This window comes from Crocodylus siamensis, chromosome 6 (assembly GCF_052110815.1).
Source record: "Crocodylus siamensis isolate JL-2025a chromosome 6, ASM5211081v1, whole genome shotgun sequence".
NCBI classification, from domain to species: Eukaryota; Metazoa; Chordata; order Crocodylia; family Crocodylidae; genus Crocodylus; species Crocodylus siamensis.
In genome coordinates, this window is record NC_143400.1 from 665,271 (window position 1) to 692,049 (window position 26,779).

General features: G+C 55.7%; 2 protein-coding genes across 4 annotated transcripts in view; one reads left to right on the forward strand and one right to left on the reverse strand.

The window, feature by feature from the left end:
* NPAS1 (neuronal PAS domain protein 1) overlaps positions 1 to 20,035 on the forward strand; it is a 33,749-nt gene extending 13,714 nt beyond the window's left edge. For both annotated transcript variants that reach the window (XM_090056080.1, XM_090056081.1), the window contains 9 exons: positions 4,798 to 4,880; positions 5,489 to 5,578; positions 6,027 to 6,213; positions 7,319 to 7,416; positions 7,915 to 8,111; positions 9,102 to 9,208; positions 10,328 to 10,475; positions 13,335 to 13,432; positions 13,794 to 20,035. In XM_090056080.1, the coding sequence (XP_089912206.1) occupies positions 4,798 to 4,880; positions 5,489 to 5,578; positions 6,027 to 6,213; positions 7,319 to 7,416; positions 7,915 to 8,111; positions 9,102 to 9,208; positions 10,328 to 10,475; positions 13,335 to 13,432; positions 13,794 to 14,998 (2,213 nt within the window). In that variant the 3' untranslated portion in view covers positions 14,999 to 20,035. The remainder of the gene's footprint in view (positions 1 to 4,797; positions 4,881 to 5,488; positions 5,579 to 6,026; positions 6,214 to 7,318; positions 7,417 to 7,914; positions 8,112 to 9,101; positions 9,209 to 10,327; positions 10,476 to 13,334; positions 13,433 to 13,793) is intronic.
* Positions 20,036 to 20,159: 124 nt separating this feature from the next.
* TMEM160 (transmembrane protein 160) lies at positions 20,160 to 25,645 on the reverse strand. 2 transcript variants are annotated; one of them, XM_090056234.1, is made up of 4 exons: positions 25,414 to 25,645; positions 25,002 to 25,094; positions 20,686 to 20,938; positions 20,160 to 20,328 (listed from the first exon to the last, which is right to left on the reverse strand). In XM_090056234.1, the coding sequence occupies exons 1-4, from the start codon at positions 25,577 to 25,579 to the stop codon at positions 20,319 to 20,321; spliced, it is 522 nt and encodes a 173-aa protein (XP_089912360.1). In that variant the 5' UTR covers positions 25,580 to 25,645; the 3' UTR covers positions 20,160 to 20,318. The 2 variants fall into 2 exon arrangements, with proteins under 2 accessions (XP_089912360.1, XP_089912361.1); XM_090056235.1 differs by having other exon boundaries at positions 20,160 to 20,938; positions 25,414 to 25,641.
* Positions 25,646 to 26,779: the final 1,134 nt, after the last annotated feature.

Sequence of the window (26,779 nt, forward strand, 5' to 3'; positions counted from 1 at the left end):
GGGGGGGACACCTGCCTTGTTTGTTTGTCAGACACCTGGGTTTAGTGTGTGTGTGTGTGCGTGTGCGCACGTGCGCGTGTGCACATGTATGTCCTAGGTGCCGGGGGGGGCGGTTGGATGGCTGGGGTGCGCATGTGAGCTCGCATATAATTGGGGATGTGTGTGTGTGTGTGTGTGTGTGTGTGTGTGTGTGCAGGTGTCCTGTGTGTCTGTGTGCGTGGTTTAGTGTGTGTGTGTGTGCGTGTGCGCACGTGCGCGGATGTGCACATGTATGTCGTGTGCGCACGTAGGTGCCGGGGGGGGGGGGGCGGTTGGATGGCTGGGGTGCGCATGTGAGCTCGCATATAATTGGGGATGTGTGTGTGTGTGTGTGTGTGTGTGTGTGTGTGTGTGCAGGTGTCAGGGTGTCCTGGATGCCTGGGTGTGTATGTATTGCGGGGGGGATGACACCTGCCTTGTTTGTTTGTCAGACACCTGGGTTTAGTGTGTGTGTGCACGCGCACGTGTGCACATGTATGTCCTAGGTGCTGGGGGGGGGGGCGGTTGGATGGCTGGGGTGCGCATGTGAGCTCGCATATAATTGGGGATGTGTATGTGTGTGTGTGTGTGGGGGGGGGGTCATATGAGCTGTCCCCAAAGGTCAAAGACTGCTGTGGTCTGGATTCGGCGTGTCCCATGCTCCATGCCCCCCTTCCCCATTCAGGGCCTGGATTCGCGTCCTGAGCCACCGTGCCTCAGTTTCCCTAGGAGAGATAACAGCCCATTCGTCCCCAGCCAGGCAGCAGCCCCCACCGCCCCCAATACATGGACCTGTAATGAGGGAGAGGGGCTATGGAGTGCACTGGGCTAGGAGCCAGGACACTTGCTCCGCCACTGCCCTGCCTCAGTTTCCCCTTCCCTTTTCGCAGCTGCGTCCAGAGAAGCACCTACTCGCTACCGTAATATCTGGAATTTCATAGACATCAGGGCTGGAAGGGACCTCGGGAGATCATCGAGTCCAGCCCCCTGCCCCAGGGGCAGGAAGTCAGCTGGGGTCATAGGATCCCAGCAAGATAAGCATCCAATTTGCTCTTGAAGGTGTTCAATGTAGGCGCTTGAACCACCTCCGCTGGCAGACTGGTCCAGACCTTGGGGGCTCGGACAGTAAAGAAATTCTTCCTTATGTCCAGCCTGAAACGGTCTTGCAGGAGTTTGTGACCGTTCGACCTCGTCATCCCTTGGGGCGCTCTGGTGAACAGACCCCAGATCCTGGTGGTCACCCCTGAGAAACTTATAGGTGGCCATCGGATCACCCCTGAGCCTGCGCTTTTCCAGGCTAAAGAGTCCCGTGGCTCTCGGCCTGTCGGCGTAAGGTCTGTTTTCCTGGCCTCTGATCATGCGCGTGGCTCTCCTCTGGACTCTCTCAAGCTTCTCCACATCCTTTTTGAATTGTGGAGCCCAAAACTGGCGTACTGCATCCAGTTTCAGGCTGGACATAAGGAAGAATTTCTTTCCTGTCCGAGCCCCCAAGGTCTGGCACAGTCTGCCAGCGGAGGTGGTTCAAGCACCTACATTAAACACCTTCAAGAGTAAATTGGATGCTTATCTTGCTGGGATCCTATGACCCCAGCTGACTTCCTGCCCTTTGGGCAGGGGGCTGGACTCGATGATCTCCCGCGGTCCCTTCCAGCCCTAATGACTATGAAATCTATGATGTCTATGGAATAAAGGAGGTCCCACAATCTGATGCCCCCCACCCAGCATGGTGTTGCAGGGGAAGGGAGGGAAGAGGTGACTTTCCCCTTCAGTGGGGTTTAACCCCTGAAGTGCTGACAAAGGCACCAGACCCCAGAGCGGGGAACGCAGGCGTCCGGGAGCAAAGACCAGGATCACACGCAGGGCCGAACACGCGCCATCTCTTCTCTGCCCGTCGCGCTGGGGCGGGCGGCTGGGGCCCAGCGCTGGCCCGGGGGAAACAGGCACCGTCGAACTTTAAGAGTTGACAACTTTCCAAGTAAGGGGGAAAGAAAAAAAAAACAAGGTTTTTTTTTTGTTCCTTATATGTATGTATGTATATATATATTTTTTCCCCCTTCCTCTCCCCATCTCTTCTCAGCCCCCCCCCCCCCATCCCAGCAGCTTTCTAATTCGTACATTAAATGCTTTTAATTATAGGAGCATTCTGTCTGACCTGCGGGGTTATTTCAAGAGAGACGAAATGAAGGAATTAAAGAAAATGACAGAGAAAATTGCGGCAATTAGCAGAGCTGGCATTGTTCGGCGTGTCTGTCAAGGGAGCGCTGTGTTTGTTAGTTACAAGTAAATTCATACAGATAACAGAGGGAGCTATTATAAATGCCAGCTCCCATGTAGAGTGGGGGGAGGGGGGGTGTTTGGCTTTTTTATTATTATTATTATTATTATTATTTTATTTCTTTCCCCCCTTTCGGTTTCGCTGGAAAATAGCATTTCTTCCCCTAAGCATGAGAAGAGGCCCGTTCCCCTCCTGCCAACCTCTCCCCCACAACCTGTTGAGACCTAGAGGTCATGTTCGTGTTCAAAATCAGATCAGCAGGGAGAGATCGGGTGCAGCCAGCAGCCCCGGGGTTTGAATGCAAAGCTGGGTGCCTGGGTTCTTCTCTCAGGCTTTTTCCCCCCTATTTGTGCTTTCTTTTTGTGTCCCTATGCATTGGCTCAGGACTGAATGCAGCCCTCAGGTCTAGATGTGACACACTCACCCTCATGCAGGAAGCTGGGAGAGCCCAAGCAGTCTCCCATCCATGCACTGACCTAGCTGGAGCCTGCTTAACTTCTAGTGCCCAACACTGCCTGTCCAGCAAAGCTGCAATTAAAGTGATGCACTTGAGATTTGTGGTGACATCACCTCGTTTCCAGGATGTGACACTATGGGAAGGCGGGGCCTGCTTCCACTCCCTGAGCTCGGTGGGGTGCAGGCGACCCCCCTTTAACCCGGTGTATCTGCAGCCACACTGGGGCCTACCCCGGGGCAACTCCTCTGGGCAAATACTGGCAAATACTGGTAGGAACAGCAGGGTCGATCCCCTGAACGCTTGCCGGCCTCATGCCTTCGCCTCTCGCTATTGCTACTGAAAACTAGAGCGGGGGCGGGGGGGGGCGGGCGTTAATTCATTCCTTTCCCCTCCACCAGACATTCAAGATGCAGTAAAGGGGCTGCAGGGATTCAACATGGGACCTGGCGTCGAATAGTTGGGTGAAGAGATCACCTAATTTCTTTTGAACCGCAGTTGTTGCACGACAAGGGGCACCGTGTGGTATGGGGTGAAATACGGTATACAGGAGCCATCGGGGTATTGAGAAGGCAGCACATGGTATGCAGTGAAATATGGTAGAGGGGCATTGCAGTGGTATTGAGGGAGTGGTGCATGGCATGCGGCGAGATGCGGTACGTGGGAGTTGTCAGGGTATCGAGGGGTATTGAGGAGGCGGCGCATGGTTTGTGGCACACGACGGTACGTGGGAGCCAAGGGGGAGGGGGTGATGCGTGGTGTACAGTGAAATATGGTACACGGGAGCCGTGGTCTTGGTGCAACGCTGCCAGCTTCTCAGCCTCGGGGATTGGTTTTGGCAGCAACCGATGGCTCAAAACACTGCCTGGGGCACAAATGTCCCATGGGGGTGACTTGCCCCCCGTGGCTTGGCTCTAGGCTGGACACCGCCCTGGTCCTCAGCTGCTCGGGACCCAGTGTGGACGTCTGGCGGGGGAGGGAAACCAGGCTGGTTTTAACCCGGGAGAGGGGGTGGAGGTGCTCCCCCCCCTCCATGTTCACTCCCCAGTGGCTGCGATGCCCCCCGCCCCCCGCCGCTGCGTCTTTCCTTAGTCTCCGGCCGCGGCGCCCGCCAGGAGAAAGGCCTGAAAGGAAGGAGGTTACCCGGGGCCTGTGAACCTTTCAGGCCGGCCGGGGCGCCGTGAAAGCTGCCCTGATCAGCATGCAGATGCCGTCGGCCGCGGCGCTGCGAGGACAATGCCGGGCCCCCGGCCTGGGCTGGGCTGAGCTGAGCGGAGTGGAGCGGGGCGTCTCTCGTGGGGGTGGGGGGTAGTGTGTGTGTGTGTCTTGCCCCTGCACTCAGGCTCAGCCCGACACTGCACGGGGGCAGGAAGGGATTTCCCCCTCAAACTGGTGCAAACTGGGGGGGGGGGTTGCCTTCCTCTGCAGCAGAGGCACAGCCTCAGCCTGGGCTCCCCACAGTGCCCATGAGCCCTCTGGCAGCAGCCGGATGTTGCCCCCCGTGACCCTCCTGCTGGCGGTGGTTTTGCTCAGAGCTTCGATGCCGGCTTTGTCCGGGCTGGTTTGGACGGGGCTGATCCTGCCTCAGGCCGGGGCCAGGCAACCTCCGAGGGGTCCCTTCCAGCCCCACAGCTCTACGGTGCCACGATGCACGGCCTGGCGCAGAGACAGGCACAGTTCCTCGCCCCTGTCCCAGGACAGCCCTGATCGCAGTCCCTGGCTGCTCATCCCCCGGGCACGTCTGGCTGTCTCAGTCCCCAGAGCCGCAGCGTGTGATTGACTTGCATTGGTTGATGCCAGAGGGGCAGGGGCAGGGCTGTGGGGCAGTTAGCAAGGAAGTCCCAAGTGCCCCGCTAGGCACAAGCGTGTGCGGGACAGAGTGGTATTAATGTCTGCATTAACCCCCTGCACTGCCACTCATCCCACCCCTAAAACCATGTCTAGATCCAGCCCACGGAGGCAGGTGTGTTTGATACCCCCACCCCACTTTGCCCACGCGTCCCACACCCACGGGAGCTGCTGCCCTGACCGCCTCTGCCCTCTCCCACAGGGCTGGGGGCCCCGGGCAGGAGGAACGTGGCCGTGCTGCTGACCGAGCTCTTCGAACAGCACCTGGGGGGCCACATCCTGCAGGTGAGTGCAGCTGGCCCAGGCGGAGCTGGATGCCCCCCGCCCACCCCCAGACCTACAGCTAGACCCCAGGTGTCCTGCCCCCCCCAACACTGCTCGGCTCTGCTCCCTGGGGCGGGGGGGCTGGGACAGGTGGTATGTGGCCGGCAGGAAGGATGCGGCCAAGTCTATTGGGTTATCCCCTCCCCGCCAGCTCTGCGAACCCCCCCCCCCCCCGGAGGCTTGAGTTTCCCAGGAGCTGGGGGTATAATATGCTTTCATTCTAACCAATTGGATTATAGCGGGTGGGGGGTGGCAGCTGGCATGCGGGGCAATGGTGGGGGGGGCACACGCCATGAATCATTGATGGCAGTGGATATACCAGCCCCCCCGGTTCTTTAGCACCCCCTCCTGACACAGGAAAGGCAGCCGGACACCTGCCCCCCCCCCCGACTCCCAGGAACGACGGGAAGGATTAGACCCGGGGCCTGCATCTGCCCCGCTCTCCTGGTGCTTCGGAGGGGGCAGATCAGGGGTGTTCCTTCCCCCAGCGTGGGGCCGGATCCTGGGGCCACAGGACCTGATCCACACGCCCCCCCAACCCGCGCCCACGGCTCGCTCTGTCTCCCCAGTCGCTGGACGGGTTCGTGTTCGCCCTGAACCAGGAGGGGAAGTTCCTCTACATCTCGGAGACCGTGTCCATCTACCTGGGGCTCTCGCAGGTGCGGGGGAGAGGAGCGGGGCCTAGTGGGTAAAGCAGGGGCTGGGAGCCGGGATGCCTGGGTTCAGTCCCTGGTCTGGGGGTGGAGAAGGGCCAGCATGTCTGTCCGGATCACTGCAGATGGGGGTGTTGCATGTGCAGGTGTGTTGTGCCCCCTGCCACGCTGAGCTCTACACCCTACAACCCCCCCCGCAGCCCTCCTAGTGTGACCACCGAACCACACTCCCTTCCCGAGCTGGTCCCGCTCCATCCTGGGGACTGCCCCCCGGTTGCCAGCCCTTTATCTGCCCTGCACGACACCACCCCCCACATACCTCCCTCCCCACTTGAGCTTACAGGAGACTCATCACCCATGGACGCAGGGCAGGGACTAGGACATGCAGCTGACCAGATGCAGGGGGCAGTGCCCTTCCTTCCCAACTCCCCCCCCCTGCATCTTTGCCTTCCAGGTGGAGCTGACGGGCAGCAGCATCTTCGACTACATCCACCCCGGGGACCACCCTGAGGTCGCCAAGCAGCTGGGGCTGAAGGTGCCGGGTGAGGCCAGCAGCCCCCCGCCAGGCACCCAGAAGCCCCCCAACCTGGCCGGGCCCAACGGAGCCGGCTCCGCCTCCCTGCTCCCGGCCCCCGAGCCTGGTAAGCCGCATGTCCGCTCAATGTTGGGCAGGCAACCCAGGCATCTGGCCCCCCCGCAGCCGTCCTGCTCTAACCATCAACCCCCGCTCCCCTCCCAGAGCCAGGCAGGGAACCCGGGCGCCCGGGTCCCCAGGGCCTGCCTCCCGCTGGGACCTCAACACCACCGCCTTGGCCCTGCTGGGGTCGTGCCAGGCAGAGGGAGGCGTAGGAATTCTTGCCTTCTCAGCACACACACGTGCACATATGCACACGCATGTGCACACGCACACACACACGTGGCTTTCCTGTGGGAACCGCTGAAAAATTCCTGCAGGAGTGAAAGAGAACGAGAGAGAAAATGCAGCCAGGCCTGGTCTGACCACGTGCCACAGAAAGAGGAGGGGGGTGTATGTGTGTGAGGCAGAGAGAGAAGGGCTCGGGGTAGGGGGTGGTATAGGATCGGGGGGGTGTGCAAGCTCAAGGAATGTGTGTGTATAAAATCAAGGGGGGGTGTCTGTGTGCGTGAGCAGGCTCAAGGTGTGGTGCGTATAGAATCAGGGCGTGTGTGTGTGTATGTATGGGATCAAGGTATGTGTGTATAGGATCAGTGAGTGTGTGAAGTGGAGAGGTATAGGATCAGCATGTGTGTGTAAGATTGGGGGGGTGTATAGGATCAAAGCGGGGTGTATTCGTGTGTGTATAGGATCAGGGTGTGCGTATGTGAAAACTCAGAGGGGGCAGTATAGGAGCAGTGTGTGTGTGTCAAGGTTCAGGGTGTTGGGGTATAGGATCAAGGGGTGTGTGTGTGTGGGTTGGTAGATGCGTGTTTATGTATAGGATCAGTGGGTGTGTAAAGGCTCAGGGTGTTGGGGAATAGGATCAATGTGTGTGGGAACAAGGTGTGTGTATACAGAACCAAGGTGTACACATGCGTGTGTGTGTGTGTGTATATAGCATTGTGGGGGGATGTGTGTGTGTATATGTTTGTGCATAGGATTGGGGGGCAGGAGGCAGCAACCTTGCTTTGGCCCAAGGCACACCCCCTCCTCCCTGGCCCCGTCCCACCTTGTGTCACACTCGCGTGGGGGCGTGGGTGGGTCTCGTTGACTCCGGCACCTCTCCCCAGGCCGCCTCGAGCGTGACGCCCTGGCCCGGGCCTTCTTCATCCGCATGAAGTCCACCCTCACCAAGCGGGGGCTGCACGTCAAGACGTCTGGCTACAAGGTACATAGGGGAAGGGGGCTCGGGGGGCCCTGCAGAGACCCCCTAATCCTCTGACAAGGGAGCTTCGTCACAGCACGTGCCTTCTGCACGTGTGCGTGCATCCCGGCTGCCTCGGTTGTGTGTACGCACGTGTTGCCCCTGCTAATGGCAACTGGCACTCACTATGTGTGTGGCATGCCCCCCATACTGCTAATAGCTGCTGGGGATTCTCCCTCAGCCCGTAGCCTGGGGCCTCCGGAGCAGCGGGGGTGTGCATGTGTGTGAGATTCCTGGGTTCTCAGTAAGAGTGTGTGTGTGTGTGGGGGGGGGGGTGGTAAGGGTGTCCCGGACACCCAGGTTCTTTGTTGGGGGGTGTCCCGGATGCCTGGGTTGTGTGCTGGGTACTGTGTGGGGGACACCTGGGTTGTCTGTGTGGGTGTGCACATGTGTAAGAGGACGGTGCCCCTAGGGACGGGGCGGTAGCACCCAGATTCTCACGCCCCCTCTTCCCCCCGGCAGGTGATCCACGTGACAGGGCGCCTGCGCCCGCGCCTGCCCGCCTTCACCCACGGCCCGGGGGCGCGGGGCCGGCTGATGGGGCTGGTGGCGCTGGCCCACACGCTGCCCCCTTCCACACTCAGCGAGGTGCGCATCGAGTGCCACATGTTTGTCTTCCGCGTCAACCTGGACCTGCAGATCGTCTACTGCGAGAGCCGGTGCGTGCCGGGGCCGCATCCTGCCCCCACGGGGCTGGGTCCCTCAGGGGGGATCCACTGGGATCATGGCCCATGATGGGCTTTAGGGCTCGGTGGAGAGCAGACGGGGTCAAGGCCTGGCTGGGGTAGGGGCCCAAGGCCCTGGTAGGTGTAAAGGGGTTGTCAGGCCCAGAGAAGGTGCCCCCCCATGTGCAAATACACGCATATGCACAAAGAACCCAGGTGTCCAGATACCTCACACACATTGAACCCAGGTGCCTAGGTCTCTCGCACACACGCACACAACCAGGACATCCAGTTTCTCCCACCTACCTGCACGCACAACCCAGGTGTCCCCTGGGGCACGTCTGTATGAACTGACTCAGGTGACAGGTTGAGTGAGGATCTTTGGGTTCAGAGGGCCAGATTCTGGTGCCATTCCTAGAAATCCCAAAGCCGCGGGGCTGGAAGGGAGCTCCGAGGGTCACATCCAGGATCAGCGCCATCCAAACTAGCCCAGACACACCCAGCATCACGACCGCCAGTCCTGACACCGCATTTGGGCATTGCCCCTGCCCCTGGGATACCGGGGGACCACGGCTGCCAACATCCTGCTGCTGCCGGGGGGTCATGGATGCTGCAGAGGCCCCATGCCCAGGCCGTGTCCCCGCTGCAGAGGAAGGCAAACCCCCCCAGTGCCGACCAGTCTGAGCAGGGGGGAAATCCCTTCCTGCCCCAGTGCAGCACGGAGCTGAGCCTGAGCACAGGGGCAAGACCCTCCAGCCAGGACCCGGTGGGGTTGGTGCCAGAGAGCATTGGCCCAGCCCAGCCCTAAAACCGCCCTGACACATGGAGCATCAAGGGAGGGTGTGGTGGTGAGACCCCCCCCCCCAGCCTCGTGCAATAGCTCTGCACTGAATTGCTCTTGGGATCAGTGGAGCAACACCCCGCCTCCCCGGGTCTGCCCACCTCTCTCTTTGCTTCTGCAACCCCCTGCCCTCCTCCCCGCAGGGTCAGTGACTACATGGACCTTTGCCCCTCGGAGCTGGTGGGGAAGAGCTGCTACCAGTTCATCCATGGCGAGGACGTGGAGGGGATCCGCCAGAGCCACCTGGACCGTAAGCTACTCCCCCCCAAAGCTGACCTAGGAGCTCGGGGATCCCCACACAGCCCGCTCTGCCTCGGGCCTGGGCTTGCTAGACACGCGGGATTTTCTAGTTAAAAACCACTGCTTTAGGGACCGCTGAACATTCATTCCTGACTGGCTGCAACGAAGTGATTGTTTAATTTAGAGACCTAACGAACTAGACGGCGAACAACGGATTTGAATCCACCCGCGACGGGGAAGGGGAGGGGGAGGGGGACACGTAGGGTGCTGTGCTGGATCAACCAGCAGGGGGCACTGCGACTGAATGCAGCGTGCAGCTCCTAATTGCCACGAGCTCATTAGCAACACCCCAATCAGAACCAATAGTATCCATCCCTGCATCCTTTCAACCATTCACGGCACTTTTCCCATCCCTTCACTTCCTGTCCGAAAGTGGCAGGAAGCCACGTCTACAGCCACTCTCTCCCCTCTTCCTCCCCACCGGCTGGGGCGCAATGCCAGGGATTCTGGTTTTCTCCGATTAAAAAAAACATCCCCAACTTTTGGATTTAAAAAAGTAACCCAAAATCCACATTTTTCCGTGATTAAAATGAAACGCCACAAATATTTATACAGAGGCGTTTCTCATTTTGATCATGGAAAAATGTGGATGTTGTGTTCCTTTTTTTAATCTGAAAAATAGGACTTTTTTTTAAATCAGGAAAACCAGGATCCCTGGCAATGAGCTGCAGCCCTGCCCAGCTGCGGGGATCGGGCTTTGTGATGAAAAAGGGCAAGCAGCTGATTAATAAGCAGGGATTCTGGTTTTCTCTGATTAAAAAAAAAAAATCTCCAATTTTCACATTAAAAGCAGGATCCCCAAATCCAGAGTTTACCATGATCAAAGTGCAACGCCACTTGTATGTAAATAAGTAGCATTTCATTTTGATTGCGGAAAAATGGGGATTTTGGGTTACTTTTTTGAAGTCTAAAAATGGTTTCGTTTGGTTTTTTTTTATCAGAGGAAACCAGGATCCCTGTTGATCACGGGTGGGTACCAGCCTCCACATGCTGCCGGCACCCAGGGATCTAAGGCCAGTTAGAGGCCAGTCCCATCAGTAACAAGCATTTTCCATTCCTCCCCGCCCAGTGCTGAACAAGGGGCAGGTGGTGACGCGATACTACCGCTGGCTGCAGAAGAACGGGGGCTTCGTCTGGATCCAGTCGTGCGCCACCATCTCGGTGAACATCAAGAACCCGAGCGAGAGGAACATGGTCTGGGTTAATTACATCCTCAGGTAGGCCACGGGGAAGGCCACTGGCCTGGCAAGGCTGTGCACTGGGGAAACTGAGGCACAGCTTCTGGGTCACTGCAAAGACCTCTCAGCACTACCACAGCAGGAGGCTGTAGCTCCGGGTGAATCGAGTGCATCGCGTGTAGGTGTTTACACACTTACTGGTGCTCACAGAGCTGCTGAAGGGATCCCGGGGCATCCCCAGTTGAGAACCCCCTGCCTTAGCCCCACTAAATCAACGGCCGGGTGCTCCTAAATCCCTTCAAGGCTCTGCCCTTCTGAGGAGGGTCCCAGCCACCACATCCCACCCCCACCTGCACGGCAGACTCGACCCAGAATTATGCGCTGTCTCTGTCAAGGGTGGTTTTTTTTTAAATATATAAAATAAATTAATATATGAATGACTACAACAGATGGTTATTAATGGCTGTTTTTTTTCCCCTGCTAAAGCAAAAGGAGGTATTATTATGCTAATCCTCCAAGTAATTACAGATACCAATGTATGATTTGTCAGGGTGATTAGTATTTTAGTTAATTAGTGCTGTAATTACAGAGACTAATTAACTTTCTCTCAGCCTTCCTGGAATGGAAACTTATTTACTTTTTTTTTTTTCCACACCCCCTTCCCCTCCCACCCCCAATCTCCCCACCCCCCCTCCCCCAGCCTTTTTTTGCTGGGAAGCAGGACATCACGGATGGGGATGGAGAAGGGCGACCCACCCCAGCCCCAGATGCATCTTGGGAACAGCATTCACGTGCCTGAAGATAAAGAGGGGGCAAGGGAAGGGGTGGGGGTCTGTTGGAGGGGAAACTGGGGCTCCGGATGCCTGGGCTCCACAGTGCTGGGAGGGGTATGCAATCCAAGGATTAGGCTATGGGAACAGAGACCCACTGAGCCTGCAACACGTTCAAATTCAAGCTGGATAGAACCCACCTGTAAAGGTGTTACACATTTTCAAGCACTAATTTTGTAGCTGGACAGCCATTTTTGTGGTGTGATAATCACTTTGCATCTGCAGCCAGCCTGAATTTATCATGCGATTCACCCATTGTGTGACGATTACTTTGCACGGGCCTAGTCTACATTTATTGCCCAATTAACCAATTAATTGCATGATAATTACTTTGTATGTGCAACCAGTCTGCATTTATTTTGCGATTCACCAGTTAATAGTGTGATTATTTAGCATGGGCCTGGTGTGCATTTATTGCATAATTAACCAATTAATTGCGATTAATTTGCAAGTATGACCAGCCTACATTTATTGCACAATTAACAAGGTAATTGTGTGATCACTGAAAATCACTTAGCATGGGCCTGGTCTGCATTTATTGCGCAATTCACCCGTTAATTGTGGAATATGTATAACGCATGGCAGGGGCCACTGATCTAGAGAAGGAACTGACCTCTAGTGCTTAGGGGAGGGACACAGGGAGCCTGACAGCCTGGAAAAGGAGCCAGCTCAGTTTTAATCCCTAGCAGGGAGGGTGGCCTAGTAGTTGGAGCATACTGGTGCTAGACTGCTTGGGGGTTATCCACTATTGAGCCAGTGATTTGCAGGTCCTTTAGTTGGGGAATGGGGGCTTCAAAATCTCTTGGCCTCCCTCTGAAAGAAGGGGGTGATAATGCTGATGTCACAGGAATGCTGGGCTATATCATGATCTGACCCAATGTTGGGGGGGTTGAAGGCTGCGATTCCCCCTACGCTGCCCCAAAACCTCCCAGGTCAGGCCAGCAAAGGCAGCCAAGATGTCCCACCCTGGAGAAATGTGACCCTGCATATGTCCCCCTTCCCCACTCTCCCCCGGGCTGTCTGCTGGGGGCAGACACGTCTCCTTTGAATCGGCTCCAGCGTTGCCTGGCTGTGAACAATGAAAGCCCGAAGCTGGCGGGTGGGTTCCCTCCCCTTCCCAAAAAGCATGAGCTTGCGATTTCCAATCTGTCCTTACTTGTTCCTGGACAATGAGGCGCTAGCCTTCCCCAGTGGCTGCTTGTGTCAGCTCCACAGCGAGTCCCCGTCCCCCTGGCGCCTTCTGTAGGGCTCTGCAGGGGTCACATCCAGTGCACCCCCCCAAAACCCTCCCAGCCACAGCTTCATTTGATCTCATCCTAACACGATGCAGGTGACCCTGACACACGATGACTTGGGCTATGACCCACAGAAACCCGCGGCCCCCAAACCAGCCCCAGCTGGAGGCAGGGGAGGGTGAAGGCTGGCAAAGGGGGGGTGATAAATGCACTTCAAAAATCCCAGGTAGAAGCCGTGTCCCCCTGCTACACAGGCAGGCAACCTGCCTCCTCACCTAAGCCCGTACCAATCTGACTGGGGGGGTCAGTTCCTTCCTGACCCCAAATGCAGCATGAGGGTGACCCTAAGTGCAAGGGGCATGACCCTCTAGCCAAGTCAATCGCGCAATAAATGTAGACCAGCCACACTTGCAAATTAATTATCAAGCAATGAATTAGATAATCGCACAAGAAACACAGGCTGACCACACGTGCAAAGTGATTATCGAGCCATAAAAATGGCTGTCCAGCTACAAAATTAGCACTTGGATATATGTAGCAACTTCATAGCTGGTTCTATCCCATGCTGGGGCTACTTTGGAGCAGGCCCAGAAATGTCTTCATCATCTCCATCATCATCCCAGTGCTGGATACCACCCCCAACTGTAATTCCCATGTTTTAGAAGCAGGACCCCACCTCCCCTTGCACAGCTGGGATTAGGACTCAGGTGTCCCAGTTCTCTTTGATGCTGCAGAGAACCCAGGCACCCTGGCTCTCCCTACTAGCCCACACTGCTGCAGAGACCATGCCGGGGACTGTCTGTTTCATCCCCTTTCCTTGCACTGCCTTTCAGCAAGCCCGAGGGCAAGAACATGGTGCTGGACGTCTTTCAATTACCAGCGGCTCCGGTGCCAGGGGCCGATGCTTGCGACCTGGAACCTGAGTTCCCAGGTGAGCCCCGTGCCCTGCTCCCTAGTGCTCTGGAGGGAGGGGGTGTGTGGCTGGGGTCCTTGTACTCCCAACCAGCTGCAGCTCCAACCCCAACGTTCAAGCACAACCTCCCCTCCACCCCCCGCGTCACTTGCCCTCAGGTCATGATCATGAGCCTCTCTGTGATCCACCAGATCCATGTGTCATTAAACTAATGGTTCTCAACCCCACCAGATGCAAGGATGCTTTTGTTAGACACCAGGCCCCCTCCTCATTATAGACACCAGGCCTTTCTTTCCACTCATTCCTTCCCTGCAGAAAACTAACAGACCAACTCTTCCGATCACTGCTGCTAACCCCCTGCTTCTCCTCTGCCTTCCAGAAAATGAGCGGGGCTCAGACAGCAAGCAGGGGAAGCACTACCTGTTCAAACAGGTCGGGACCTCAGGTAAGGGCATGGGGGACGACGGAGCTTGCCGCTCTGTGCAGGAGACCCCGGCCAGCAGCCTGGAGCCAGGCTACAAGGATGAAGAGTCATCCGGGGAGGCCGGGCTGAGTGATGGGGAGAGCAGGTGCCGGGGACCCCGCAGCAAGCGGATCAAGCTGGAGTTCCAGCCCGAAAGCCCTTCGCGGGAGGCGGAGGCGGCTTCGCTGCTCAGCACGGAGGAGTCCGAGAGTGGGAGCGACGAGGAGGCTCGGCCTAGGGCTCGGGCGGGTGCCAGGAAGGTGGCTGGGTCCCTGGCGGGCGCGCAGGCCCGGCTCAGCACCTCCGAGTTCACCTCCGTGATCCAGACGCAGCAGCGCAGCGGATCCCCCGGCTCCGGGGTGAAGACGGAGCGTGCCCAGGCCCCCAAGTACAGCAAGGGACCCCCTTGGACCTACCCTCTGGCCCAGGACACCCTGGCAGAGGGGGTCCCGTATGCCGCGAGCAAAGTGCCGGCCCTGGAGAAGCTGCCCACGGCCCACCTGTACATCTCCATCCCGGATGCGGTGCTCACCCCGCCGGAGATGGACAGCAGTGGGGGTGTGGCCAAAGCAGCCTTTGGCTCCTCCCCCCGGGCCGTGCTGCCCACCCCCTCGGCCGACACACTGTCGCCGCCTCTCTCAGGCTCGCCCTGCGAGGATCGGGCCGCATCCACACCCTCCTACCCTGGCGAGATGGAGGCGCTGCCACGGTACCACGCAGGCAACGTGGTGCTGCCGCTGGTGGCTCCTCCGCTCGGTGGGCACGGTGCTGGCCCAGCCAGCTCCCAGAGCCTCTATGCCACCAGCACCATCCGCTACGCCCCGGCCGACGTGGCGCTGGCCGTGCCGGGCCACGTGCTGCCTGCTGCCCATGCTCTCAACTTTGTGGACCTTGGGGGGGCCGAGTCCAAGGCCTCAGTGGAACTCATGTACCACCACCTCCAGCGCCTCAACATGGTGGCCCCCTTTGGGAACGCGGCCGGGGCCGCCGGCTTGGCGCAGCTCTCTGGGGTGGCAGGGGGCGTCTTCGCAGCCACCGAGTCCTTGTTCTCTGCACTGCCCTTCTCTGTGGGGGGAAGTGGGATCCACAGCACCGCCGCCTTGGAGCGCAAGGAGGACTGAGCCAAGAGCTGGGCCCGACGCTAGGCTGAGCTCTGCCCAATGCTCATCTCTGCGGTCCCGGCCCCGCCACAAGCCGCCTGAGGTGGAGACGGGAGAAGTCTTTGTTCTGGTTATCGATCCTTGTGTCTCTTTCCCCCTTCCCCACCACCGCAGGTCAATGTAGAAAACTCCCCCGTTTGCCCCGCGGGTACGGCCACTGCTCCACCCTTCCATTGCTAGCCCACGCGGCTGCAGAGAATCCAGGCATCCTGCCTCTCCCTGCTCTGACCACTAGTCCAAGCTGCTGCAGAGATCGTGCTGGGGGAAGGGGAGGCAAGCTTTGTGGTTTATCCCTTTATTCCAGCCAGACAGTAGTGTAATTCTGGAGCTAATCCAGATTTATCCCAGCATCAGGGAGGACCAAATCCGTGCCCAGGGAGAAGGGAATGAGGCGCCCTTAGACCATCCCAGGCAGGTGCAACCTCCCTCCATCACTGCTTCTCATGGAGTGTGGAAACGGGACGATTTGCACTTGATAAAGGGGCCACGGGACCCTGCTGATGTCATGCCATGGAAACCAGTGGAGTTTGATGGTCTTCCACCAGCAGAAGCCTTGGCCGGGCAGCTTCCACGTGCTGCTGAGACATGACTCCTTCTCCTATTTCCTGCCCCTTTACTTCTAAAAGGCAGCGAGTACAGTGAGGGAAGAGATGAGTTTTACAAAGAGAGAGGGGAAGGAGCCCCGGGCCCCCTCCTGCCTCTTCTCTCTCTCATCACCACCTCACCACTGCCCCCCCCCGGGCTTCTCACTGCAACAAGTCCAAGCAAGGGGTCACTCGTGACCCATGGAGCAATTCAGCTCCCATGGAGGGCTCTCTGGGCTCAGCTTTGCTGTGTGGAGCAGGAGCTGCTCCGATTCCCAGCAAATCTCCTCTGCTTCCCCCTGCCGGGGGCAGAAGTGGCAGAAAAAGCAGCATCTCTCGCTCTGCTCCTCCGTGCCTGTTCATGGGCAGATGAATGGGAGCCAGGTACAGAAGAAAAGGGTCCGACTCTCCTCTTCGCCAGGATCTTTGCTCTGGGGGTGATCTGGGGAACCCCGTGGCATCTGGGATGCAGAATGCATGGTTTCCATGTTGTGTTCTGATTTTTGACCCCTTCAAACTGCATTGTTGTTGGGCTATGGAGATGCTCAGCCCCCCCAATCTCTGTGGGTATAGCAGAGGCTGGTCCTAGCTCCCTTGCTTCAGAGAGGTAGCAAAACTGAGGTCCCCTGATTCATGCCAGCTGAGACATCCAAGTCCTTTTACACAGAGCGGCTGGCTTAACAAGCTGGCCAGACAAGCTGGCCAGGTGCTCTCTACTTATGAACAGAGCACAGCCCAGGCCATGCGGGGCTACACTTCTTCCATGTCCCCTATCACAGGGACCCCCCCCCCCCATGGTAAGTATGGTGTGTGTCCACATGCTAAAATAAATTGCCATATTTACTCAGATAGTTTGCACTTCCCCTTCGAAAAAGAATCAGCCTCTCAAAAATCGGGGGGGGTGGGGGTAGGTGTCTGAAATGGGGAAGTCAGCTTTCTGCCCAGAATAGCAGCTGTGGCATTTCTATTCAGGCAGGACTGAGTCAATTGACTTCACAGCTTCCTAGACTCTGCTTGGTTCCTGCTAGTTGCTCACCACTCAATAAGAGTTAATGACCCACTCTCCTTTCTGATAACCTTGATGTTCTACTAATCAAGCTAGCCTCTTCAGCAATTGCTCTGGACAACTTACAATTTAGCTCCTTCTGGTCTCTCTCCTGCTATTTCTCAGCCCTGCAGGGTGAGTGTTTTGAAAAGAGGTAAAAACAATCTGCCTGGAGTCCCATCTTCAGCAGCAGCTAGGGTTTCAGCTTCTGGCTGAGCACCCAATAAAACTATGAAAGGGTTAAAACTGAAGCTGTTGTCTGAACAGAAAAGAGGGTGAGCTAAAGATAAGGCTCTGCCCCTCCTCTAAGCATCCGTAACTACCAATATCATTTTATCCCCCTTCATTCAACCTTCCTAAAAACAAAGCTGTGGATCTCACTTGGGGGGTGGGGGTATATGAGAAAATATGGTAATTTGGCATCAATCACTGCCTGCCAGAGTGCTGTTCATTGTCATCCTTATGGAACTACTCTCTTCCCCCGGCGCGTCTCGCTTCTTTTGCAAAGGCAGCACTTGGAAGAAGCTCATGCATCACAAAATAAGTCTGGGGGGAAAGGAAGGGGCTCTGAGACACCCTCTCTCCAGGGAGCAAGGCCACAAGAGGAAGAGGCTGCAAACAGAGACAATTTCTTTGGCTGCACTTAAAGAGGTGACCTAACACCCCGACTTTTAGCACTTATTAAATTAAATGATTTGTACAATTCTGTAAAGCAAAACCCAAGGCCAAGCCAGTCCCGCAACCAAACAATAGCACTTGTACGACGGATCCTTTGTCCCTGTAACCGTTGCTAAGGACCTGTGTTCATTTTGTTCTCCATTCCCGGTTGTTGGATGAAGTTTGGTCCATTGTTTACTGGGTGTTGTCATTGCTGCTTCTTTCTGCAGTCCAGGAGTTCAATGAAAATAAAAAGGAGCCATCAATTTGTTTCCCCTCCTGCTAATGGGCCTTTTGGAGGCCCAGAAAATTTCCAGCCTCTGAGTTTTCTTTTCATAGGGTTTTTTGCCTTTTGGCTTGATAAGCCAGATGGCTTTTGGTTTAAATCAGGGCCTGCCACACATTCAAATTAAACCAGCTATAAAGTGGTTACACATTTTCAGGTACGACTGTTATAGCTGGTGGGCTCTTCTTGTAGCTGGACGGCCATTTTTATGACATAATTACTTTGCAAGTTGGCCAGTCTACGTTCATTGATTTACCAGTCAATTGTGTAATATATGTAACGTGTGGCAAGAAGAACACTGAAGTGAGCTGGGGAAAGAGTTAAATGAGCCATTTGAAAAGCTTTCGCTAAGCAGATGAGTTTCCTTCCATTGAGCTAGAGTAAAAATGAGCTACTGCATACCACACACATCTTCTTTTGCCCCAAACCAGGTGCTGAAAATTGGGAGTGTGCATTACATGCAAAGAAATATGTCAAATGGGTCACGCTGTATGTGCGAAAAGTCTGCAAAAGAGAAGACTGAGGGATTTGATAGCAGCCTTCAACTCCCTGTAGGGTGGATCCAAAAAGGATGGAGTTGGACTGTTCTCATTGGGGGCAGATGGAACAATGGACTGAAGTTGCGTCAAGGGAAGTTGAGGTTGGATATTAGGGAAAAAAATCTCTCACCAGGAAGGTGGTGAAGCACTGGAACAGGCTCCTCAAAGAGGTGGTGGGATCTCCATCCTTGGAGGTGTTTAAGACCCTGCTCAACAAAGCCTTGGCTGCGATGATGAAGCTGGAGCTGGTCCTGCTTGGAGCAGCAGGTTGGACTAGATATGACCTCCTGAGGTCCCTTCCCACTCATTTTCTATGATACTATGAAAAGCAGCATCTACCACATGAATGGAAGGTAAAGTCCACATTCACTGAGGTCCCTTAGCTGCTGCTACTCAGTCACTGCAAAGAAAAAATCTTTTTTCCTTCATTATGCCTGTCAAAGCCAAGGTACACCTCTCATTCCAGAGCATGTTATATGCGCAAACATACAGTACCGGTGGTGGAAGACCAGGTCTCATCCTTCTGCTGCTTTCATTAGAGACAGATTCACAACAGGACTGCAGGTAAAGAACAAGCACTTGCAAGTCCCCTGGATCAAGGCTTTCCCTAAGGAGAAGAGCCACAGGATGCCCCAAGGAAGGTCGTACACTGGTGACACTTTTCACCAGAGCTTGCTACATAGGGAGACAGGCAGGGCCCACAATCCTGGGCTATTTATTCACAGAGCAGCCAGGTCATGTGGGTTTTTACAAACAAGATCCTACCTTGAAGAGCTCACAGCACTGTTGGGATAGGTCGGCAATGTATAAAGAGAGGGGCAGAGGCCAGAGAAATCCTCAGAGGAGAGATGTCAGGGGCATCCATGACTGATGCCCAGCATTGAACCACTGCCAATGCGGGGCCCCGGGGGATACCGGATCTTCCCAGAGAGGCTGTAAGTCAAGGCGCTGCTGCCTCTTGCTGGTGACAACCCAGTGCCCCTTCCTCCCTGGATGCAAGGAGGTTCTGGCTGGGCGGTTGCCAGGCTTTAGAGGAGGAAGAGGACGGCTCCCAGGCCAGCAGCCTATCGCAGAATGTGGAACAGACGTATCCAGAAGAGTCTGGGGTCCCTGCAAGCCAATCCCAGGGCAACAGGAGTGGGGGGGGGGGGGTACCAGACCCTGGCAACCAATCCCAGCACACCGGGGGCAGTGCCAGGTCTCAGCCCCACCCCATTCACCTGGCACACAAGGCCAAAAGGTTGAGCCCCACCAGTGAAGGCAACGGGACACAGAAGCCAGTTACGGGTTATGCTATGGGGTGGGAGACGGGGAAGAAGATGCTGGAGCAGCAGCCAGGCAGCCCAGGATCAGAGCAGGGTACAGGACAGGTCAGGCCTCCTGAGGCTTCAGGGGCAACATGCAGAACAGAGTAATGGATGAGCTGGGCTGGGGAGAAGAGAGAGGGCTACAAGGCAGCAGCATCTTGTCTCAGTGCAAATTTCCAACACAATTCTTCCAGCTTCTTCTGGCTGCACTGACAAACTGAATGGGCATGTTCCCTACCCCCTCCCCTAGTCACGTGGCCAGCAGGAAACCATTCCCCACTAAACGACACATAAAAACACCACCGGTTTCTTGTCTGGAAATAAATACTTTGTAGATGTGGAGATTCTCCACCGGGAGGTACTCAAAACCTTCAGACTGGATTCACGCTACAGGGTCTGAATGCAGATGGGCAACTCAGGAAGGTGGCAACAAACATTACTGCCTTGCTCAGGTCCCAGTTGGGAGAAGCCAGCTCCCAGGCTGTGCTTGACTGGTCAGACTTGCTCGTCAGATACGCATGGGGCAGATAATGGTGACTGGCACAGAGCCCACAGCTGGGCCTTTTCACAAGGCAACTGCAGACAGCTCATGGTACAATCCAGGAGCCCTTATGGATGTCAATGGGAAAGTAGCCTGTACGACAGAATCAGGCCAGGCGCCAGGAGGAAGGCGCACGTTTCACTCAGACACGGAAAGAGAGTGCTTTTGTTTGGGTGTTTTTAATACAAACCTTAACTGATCTGGATGCAAAATGGGTACAAGAGGCAAAGGCGGCAGCCGGGATGCACGATGACAATTCAGTAGCATATGCCACACCAGAGTGGCGACGGGAACGATCGCAGCTTGGCGTTTCTAGGGTGCGTCACCCGATTCTGGTTGGAGGAGAGCCCGGACATGCAGGGGAGAAGTGAAAAAACTGGATCCCAGCCGAATGGCAACGAGAGCTTCCAGTCAGGAAACCAGGCCCCCACTGCTGCTCCCCTCATCTGCATTTCCCACTAAGGGCCTAATTTCTTCTTGCCAATTCCCAAGGCCAACGTGAAGAACATTCAAACAAACACAACGCAGCCAGCAGTCTTACACACTATGAGGCTGCCCTTTCTTCCTGCCCTCTGACACCAGCTGGATAGCGGGGCCTGGAGACAGACACTCGCGTTCAAACTCAGTCCCCAGGACGGTGCCGAAAGACACTCAAACAGGGTTGTCCCAAGCAAGACCGGGGCTCTTACTTGTCAGACTTCCCATAGTCATCCTCCTTCTCCAGGTACTCATTGCTGCCCTCGTCCTGGATGATCTCCACCTCCAGGCGCCCGATGTAAAGACAAATGGCGCAGAGCCAGAAGAGTGCTACCAGGGTGACTGTTGCACCATTGAAGAGGGCCACGGAGAACGAAAGCATCATGGTGCGGCGCAGAAGGACGAGGCTGGACAGGTAAGACAAGCTGCCGTAGGAAACGCAGATTCCCCCCAGGATGAAGAAACCTAGGGGAAAAGCAAAGTGGAGTGCGATTGGTTCATGGGGATGGATTAGGCCACTGGTGCTCGAGCCCTGGTTTGTCAAGCTGTGTCATCCATTAACTGCTGCTCTCCCTGCTGCCAAACTTCCATACCTGAGAGGAAGCCTGAAGGGTGGAGGAAGGGGCTTTGCATACTATGTTGTGCAGATCCATGGTGGGGCCAGCACATGGGCTCCATCCATCAGTGCCTGGGTGGATCTGGGTGTGCAGGGTTGGGTGGCACATGGCCAGATCAAGGCATGCAGGGTCAGCCAGCACACGGTGAATCCAGACACGTGGCCACATCATAGACCAACCCTAGAACTTCCTAGACCTTCAAGGCTGGAGGCTGCAAGCAAAAGAGGAACAGGGAAGAGCCCTGCTCAGACCCAGCTCACTGTCCCTTCCAGCCTCCGTGTGACACAGGAGACTGGGCAAGGCGGACCTCGGGTATGATGCAGGAAATGGCAGTTCTTATGTTCTTAACCCTGTGCCACTCATCCAGCTCACAGCACAAGCGTTCACATCATGGCCCTGTCACATTCCAACAAAACTGCTAAATACCTTGTCACCACAATCTCACACTCTGAAAAAACACTGAATTCATGACAAGGACATGAGAAAAAGAAGATCCAGCTCATAGGGCTGGAAGAGTCGTAGGAGCGTTGTGTGCGTAGAAGCGTTGCCAGCAGATCAAGGGCAGTGATCCTTCCCCTCTATTCAGCACTAGGGAGGCCACACCAGGAGTCCTGTGTCCAGTTTCCCCCTGCCCTCCCCGCCTCCCACTACAGAAAGGATGTGGACACGTTGGAGAGAGTCCAGTGGAGGGCAATGAAAATGGCACTGGGGCTGGGGGACAGGACTGGTGAGGAGAGGCTGAGGGAACTGGGCTGATTCAGTCTGCAGAAGAGAAGACCGAGGGGGGATTGAATAGCAGCCTCCACCTCCCTGCCAGGGGGGCTGCAAAGAGGATGGAGCTGGGCTGTTCTCAGTGGTGGCAGATGACAAAACAAGGAGCAGTGAGCTCAGGCTGCAGCAAGGAAAGTTGAGGTTGGATATTACGAAAAACTGTCTCACCAGGAGGGTGGTGAAGCACGGGAACAGGCTCCCCACAGAGGTGGCGGACTCTCCATCCTGGGAGGTTTTGAAGACCCTGCTAGATAAAATCTCGGCTGGTCCTGCTTGGAGAAGGGGGTTGCACTAGATGTCACCTCTGGAGGTCCTTTCCCACCTGATTCTACAATGCCTTCAACACTGCTCTGTAGCCTCCAGGGCTGTCCAACCGCTGACCCACATGGGGAAAGGGCCCATACTGTGTGTGACCTGGGACAAGGAGACCACAGCTTGCACAGCTCCTGGCCACACAGAAACTGAACAGCCCTGCAGCAAGTCATGCCTGCCTACTATAAACTGTGCCAGAAACACCACAGGCAGCAACTACATCACAACTCAGCAGGCATGGATCAAGCCAAGAACCATCTCCCCACAACAAAATTAGTAACAACAACATGATAAAAAAGGAGCCATCACAAACTTCCTACCCCTCTGCACTGGCTGAGGCTGCCTTGCTACATATTCTAACTAAACCTGGACATGTTTTCAAGCACACACTTTGTAGCTAGGTGGCTCTTTTTGTAGCTGGATGCCATTTTTATGGCGTGATAATTGCTTTGCACATGGGGCCGGTCTACATTCATTGTGCAATTCACCAATTCATTGCAGAATTTTATGTAATGTGGAGCAGAGGCCTCCGAGACAAATGTCACGAGGGAAACATTGAAATCCCAACCTGCTTTTCTTGCAATAAGAACAGACTGTGACAATTTCGACAGAAAAGAAATACAGAGCAACAGAAACATGAAACGCAGCCAGGCCATCCTCACCCAGAGGTCAAGATCTCTTCGTCTGAGCTCGCCAGGGTCGCAAATCCACAGCTCCACCTTGTAACATCTGAGAGGTTTATAAAACACAGATCTGCTCAATTTTAGATGGATGCTGACACCCAGTGGCATGCCTCAAAATGCCATGCTCCACACTTGCTGTTCCTTATTTTCTTCTCTCTCTCCCCTGCCTGACAGTCACCAGCCTCTTCCTGGTCAATTGATTTATACATCACAACCACTATCACCAAATTCGCTCTTGTAACAGTGTAACAGGGAGAATCATGAAGCTGAAGACCAGCATGCAGCACTGCCAAAGAAGCCAGCAAGGAGAGGATTTGCTCTGCAGTGATTTAGCACCTTCCAAGCAAATCCCAAGTGCTTTGCAACACAAGCTGGCTAAACCCCCTGGACCCTGGGATTTTTTTTATTAGCCTCAAGGAACAGGGACGGCAGGTCGGGGATTGGATGGGAGCTCCCTTCCAGCCCTACTTCTCTATGATTCTTTGACCCACCCCAGAGAGCAAGGAGGGATGAAACCAGCCAACAGCAGAGTCAGGGCCAAAGAGTCACTGCTGGGTTTCACTCCAATCCTCTTTCATACATTTACCCCATGGGCAGCAGTTCAGCCGCCGTATCACTTAGTGCACCCCTGCATGCTCTGGATGTCTTCTTGGCACACGGCCGGTAAGTCTGGTCACATCAGGTGAACTCAGTTTCTCCTGACAGGAATTCTTGTATGCAGTCTCACAGGCGGGAAGTCTGCAGATGGTGAGCTCAAGCCCCTGATGATCTTGGATGCACAGCTCAGACCTGGGACCATTTCTCCCAGCCTGCCTCCCTCCAAATGATCCACATTAAACATCGTAACCTATTAAGCAACACGTTAAATTCTGGCTCAGCAGGGATGAAGGCAATTAAAATCTCCCCTTTGGGCCTCTGCTGCCTGTGACACATATTACACAATTACCTGGTTAACTGCGCAATAAGTGCATGTGAAGCTGGTCTACAGAGTGATTATCAAGCCATAAAAATGGCTGTCCAGCTATAAAGACAGGCAACCAGCTACAAACCTAGTGCTTGATAATGGGCGCAAGTTCTTTGCGTAAACCCGATATCTTTTATTAGACCAACTTAAATAGTTGGAAAAATTCTTCTTTACAAGCTTTTGTAAATGAATTTTTCCATCTGAGTTGGTCTAATAAAAGGCATCAGATATACCCAAACAAGCCTTGCCTGCCTGTGTCTTATAACCTACACCCCTGGAAATGTGTCACAACTTCATTACTGGTTTCTGTCCAGGTTTCATTTGGATGTGTGGCATGACGTTACAAACACACTGGACACGTCACTTTCTCCCTGACTGGTTTTCTGGGACTCTACCGTCTAGACAGCTACACCTCTTTTTCCAGGGGGGGAAGAGCAGCATGCTTACACACAGTGCATTTCAAGGTCTTTGGGGGCAAAAACAGCTGTTTGTTATCATGACCTACGTGCTACTGATTTCCTGACTACTTAACCTGCTCCAGCGGAGCAAAAACTGTACTGCCAACTACATCAAAAACTGCCAAGCTCTGATCGATCATCATGCCCTGTCCGACATCTCTGCTATGACTGTTTTGGAGAATTACAATGGGTATTACTGTGTTTTACAGAACCACATGCTGCGAATCAAACATCTGCGATACTCACACTAGCACACATTTGATCATCACATTTCAGAGACCATTTCATAGGCCACTTCGTTATAACTCCATTAGAGCCACTGGGGTTTCTGACGTTGATATCCACTTAGGGAATTTTACGTCGCCTCTTACCTATCATACAAAGGCTGTTCAGGGGGGCTGACCATGAATCTACAATGCCAATTTGCTCCCAAGAGTTTCATGGAAAATGGTATTGCAGGTATGGAGCGCGGAAGTGGCTTAAAATATGTTATAAAATGAATTGGCCCCATACAAACTGGACCAGAGCTGCTTTCTGTTTGACCCCCCCGCTCCCCCGAGCTACCTATGGTTCAGTTAGCCTTAGCAACACTCAATACCAGGCTGCCTTTTTGCTCATCAAACCTGTATCTCAATTAGCCCCCCTGTAATAGTGACAACACTGCTTCCCACAGGTGCAGCCTCCAGGACTTGCCCCCCTCCCCCCCAATCAATAAGGATTTACCATAAGCTGCCTCTCGCCCCACGTCGCTCTGCACGTACGAAATGACGCCCACGCCGGTGGCCAGCAGCCCGTTGCGGAACCAGGAGAGGAAACCTGAGGAGGGCACAGGCAAGAGTTGGACCTTCCCGCTCCTGCAGCCACCCGCCCTGCCGGAGCGCTGGGCTCTGCTGCCCAGGCAGCAAACGCCCCCACCGGGCTCTGCACCCCCACCCCTCCATTCCGCCCCCCCGGCTACCCCCTCCCCCACAGCATCGCCCCCCCACCCCGGGACCTCCCCCCTACACGCCCCTCCGTGACTCCCCCAACACACGCCGCCCTGCAGCCCTCCCCACCTGACCCCCACAGCTTCTCCTCCTTGTGCCCCCTCCCCCACCCAAAATGGGGGGCCTTGGGACCCCTCCCCCGCGCTGACCCGTTTCGTGCGCCTTCCGCAACAGCCACGCGTCCGCCTTGTCGAGCTCGGACACGGGCGGCGGCGCGGGGGGGCCGCGGCCCGAGCTGTAGCGGAGCCCCCGGGGGCACCGGCGCCCGGTCGCGCCCCGCAGCAGCGCCCCGGCGGCCCGGCCCCACCAGCCCATGGCGGCCTCTGCCTGCCGACGCCACCGTCTCCAGCCCACCCGGCTGCGGCCGCACCCATTGGCTGCCCGCGCCATCACTCGTCCAGACCCCGCCTCCCTCCGCGGATAGGCCTCCGTGCGGGACAAAACTCCCCTTTTGGGAGGTGACGCGCATTTCCATAGGCTGCTCGCTATGTCAGTCAAAAGAAGTCCCACCCACTCCCGGAAGGAGCAGAGCGCTGCGAGGGGATTGGCTCGCCGCTGTCAATTGTGGGGGCAGGGAACGACTTCCTTTGACTGACAGGCCGAGCAGCCTATGGTCGTACGCGTTGCTTCAGAGAAGGCGGGTCTTTATCCGCGCGATGCCCTATCAGCGAGAAGAAGAGGCCCTTTCCGATATACTGCCGCAGGGGAAAAGCCCTACCTCTTGTAGAGCAACACATAATCCCGTAGGCTGCTTGCTCTGTCAGTCAAAGCAAGTCCCACCCACCCTCGGAAAGAGCGGTGTGCTGCAAGGGGATTGGCTCACCTGTGTGTGGGGGGACAGAAAGGCATGCTGGGAGTTGTAGTCTCTCCCTCATGAAAAAGGCTCACCTCCTTTGAGGCAATCCGTACGCCCATAGGCTGTTCGCCCTGTCAGTCAAGAGAGGGCCCAGGCAGTGCGCTGCAAGGGGATTGGCTCGCTGATGAGGGGAAGCAGAAAGGCATGCTGGGAGTTGTAGTCCTCAGGGGGTGCTGATAGGTCCCCTCCCCCCAGCCACGTGTCCACACCTCCTGCAGGAGACTTCGAGGGCGGCCGCTGTCAGCATGGACCCAGCGCCCCAGGCAAACCTCAGCACCGGGCCCTCGCTGGGGACGACCATCGTCCTCATCATCATCATTACTGCACCATCTTGTGGCCGACACCCGCTCCCAGCACCCACGGGCCAAAAAAAGGGCCTCGATTGTCCAAAAAATCCAAATATCCTTCACCAAGACCAGCCTCCCTGGGCCCTCACCGACATCCCGCACGAGAGCCCCTGAGTGGCAGAACTGATCCAATGGGTGTGTAGCAGGGCACTAGGGTGGTTGGTGATAGGGCTTGGCTGCCAATCAGCAGGGCAGCACAGCTGAAGGTTGCTTAGGCAACAGATTGGGTCAGCTGACTGGAAGGGGGCAGGGCCTGGCCTTTATAAACAGCCAGGCAGGTCCACTCTGATGGGCTGAGAGGTCTGCTGCAGT

What these genes read in the sequence shown, in the direction of transcription:
- TMEM160 (XM_090056234.1), bottom strand. Translation starts at nt 25,579, where the DNA reads ATGGGCTGGTGGGGCCGGGCCGCCGGGGCGCTGCTGCGGGGCGCGACC. An exon ending in GCGGAAGGCGCACGAAACGG is followed by an intron (nt 25,095 to 25,413) that starts GTCAGCGCGGGG and finishes TGCCCTCCTCAG; the next exon opens with GTTTCCTCTCCTGGTTCCGC. An exon ending in GGGGCGAGAGGCAGCTTATG is followed by an intron (nt 20,939 to 25,001) that starts GTAAATCCTTAT and finishes CTTTTCCCCTAG; the next exon opens with GTTTCTTCATCCTGGGGGGA.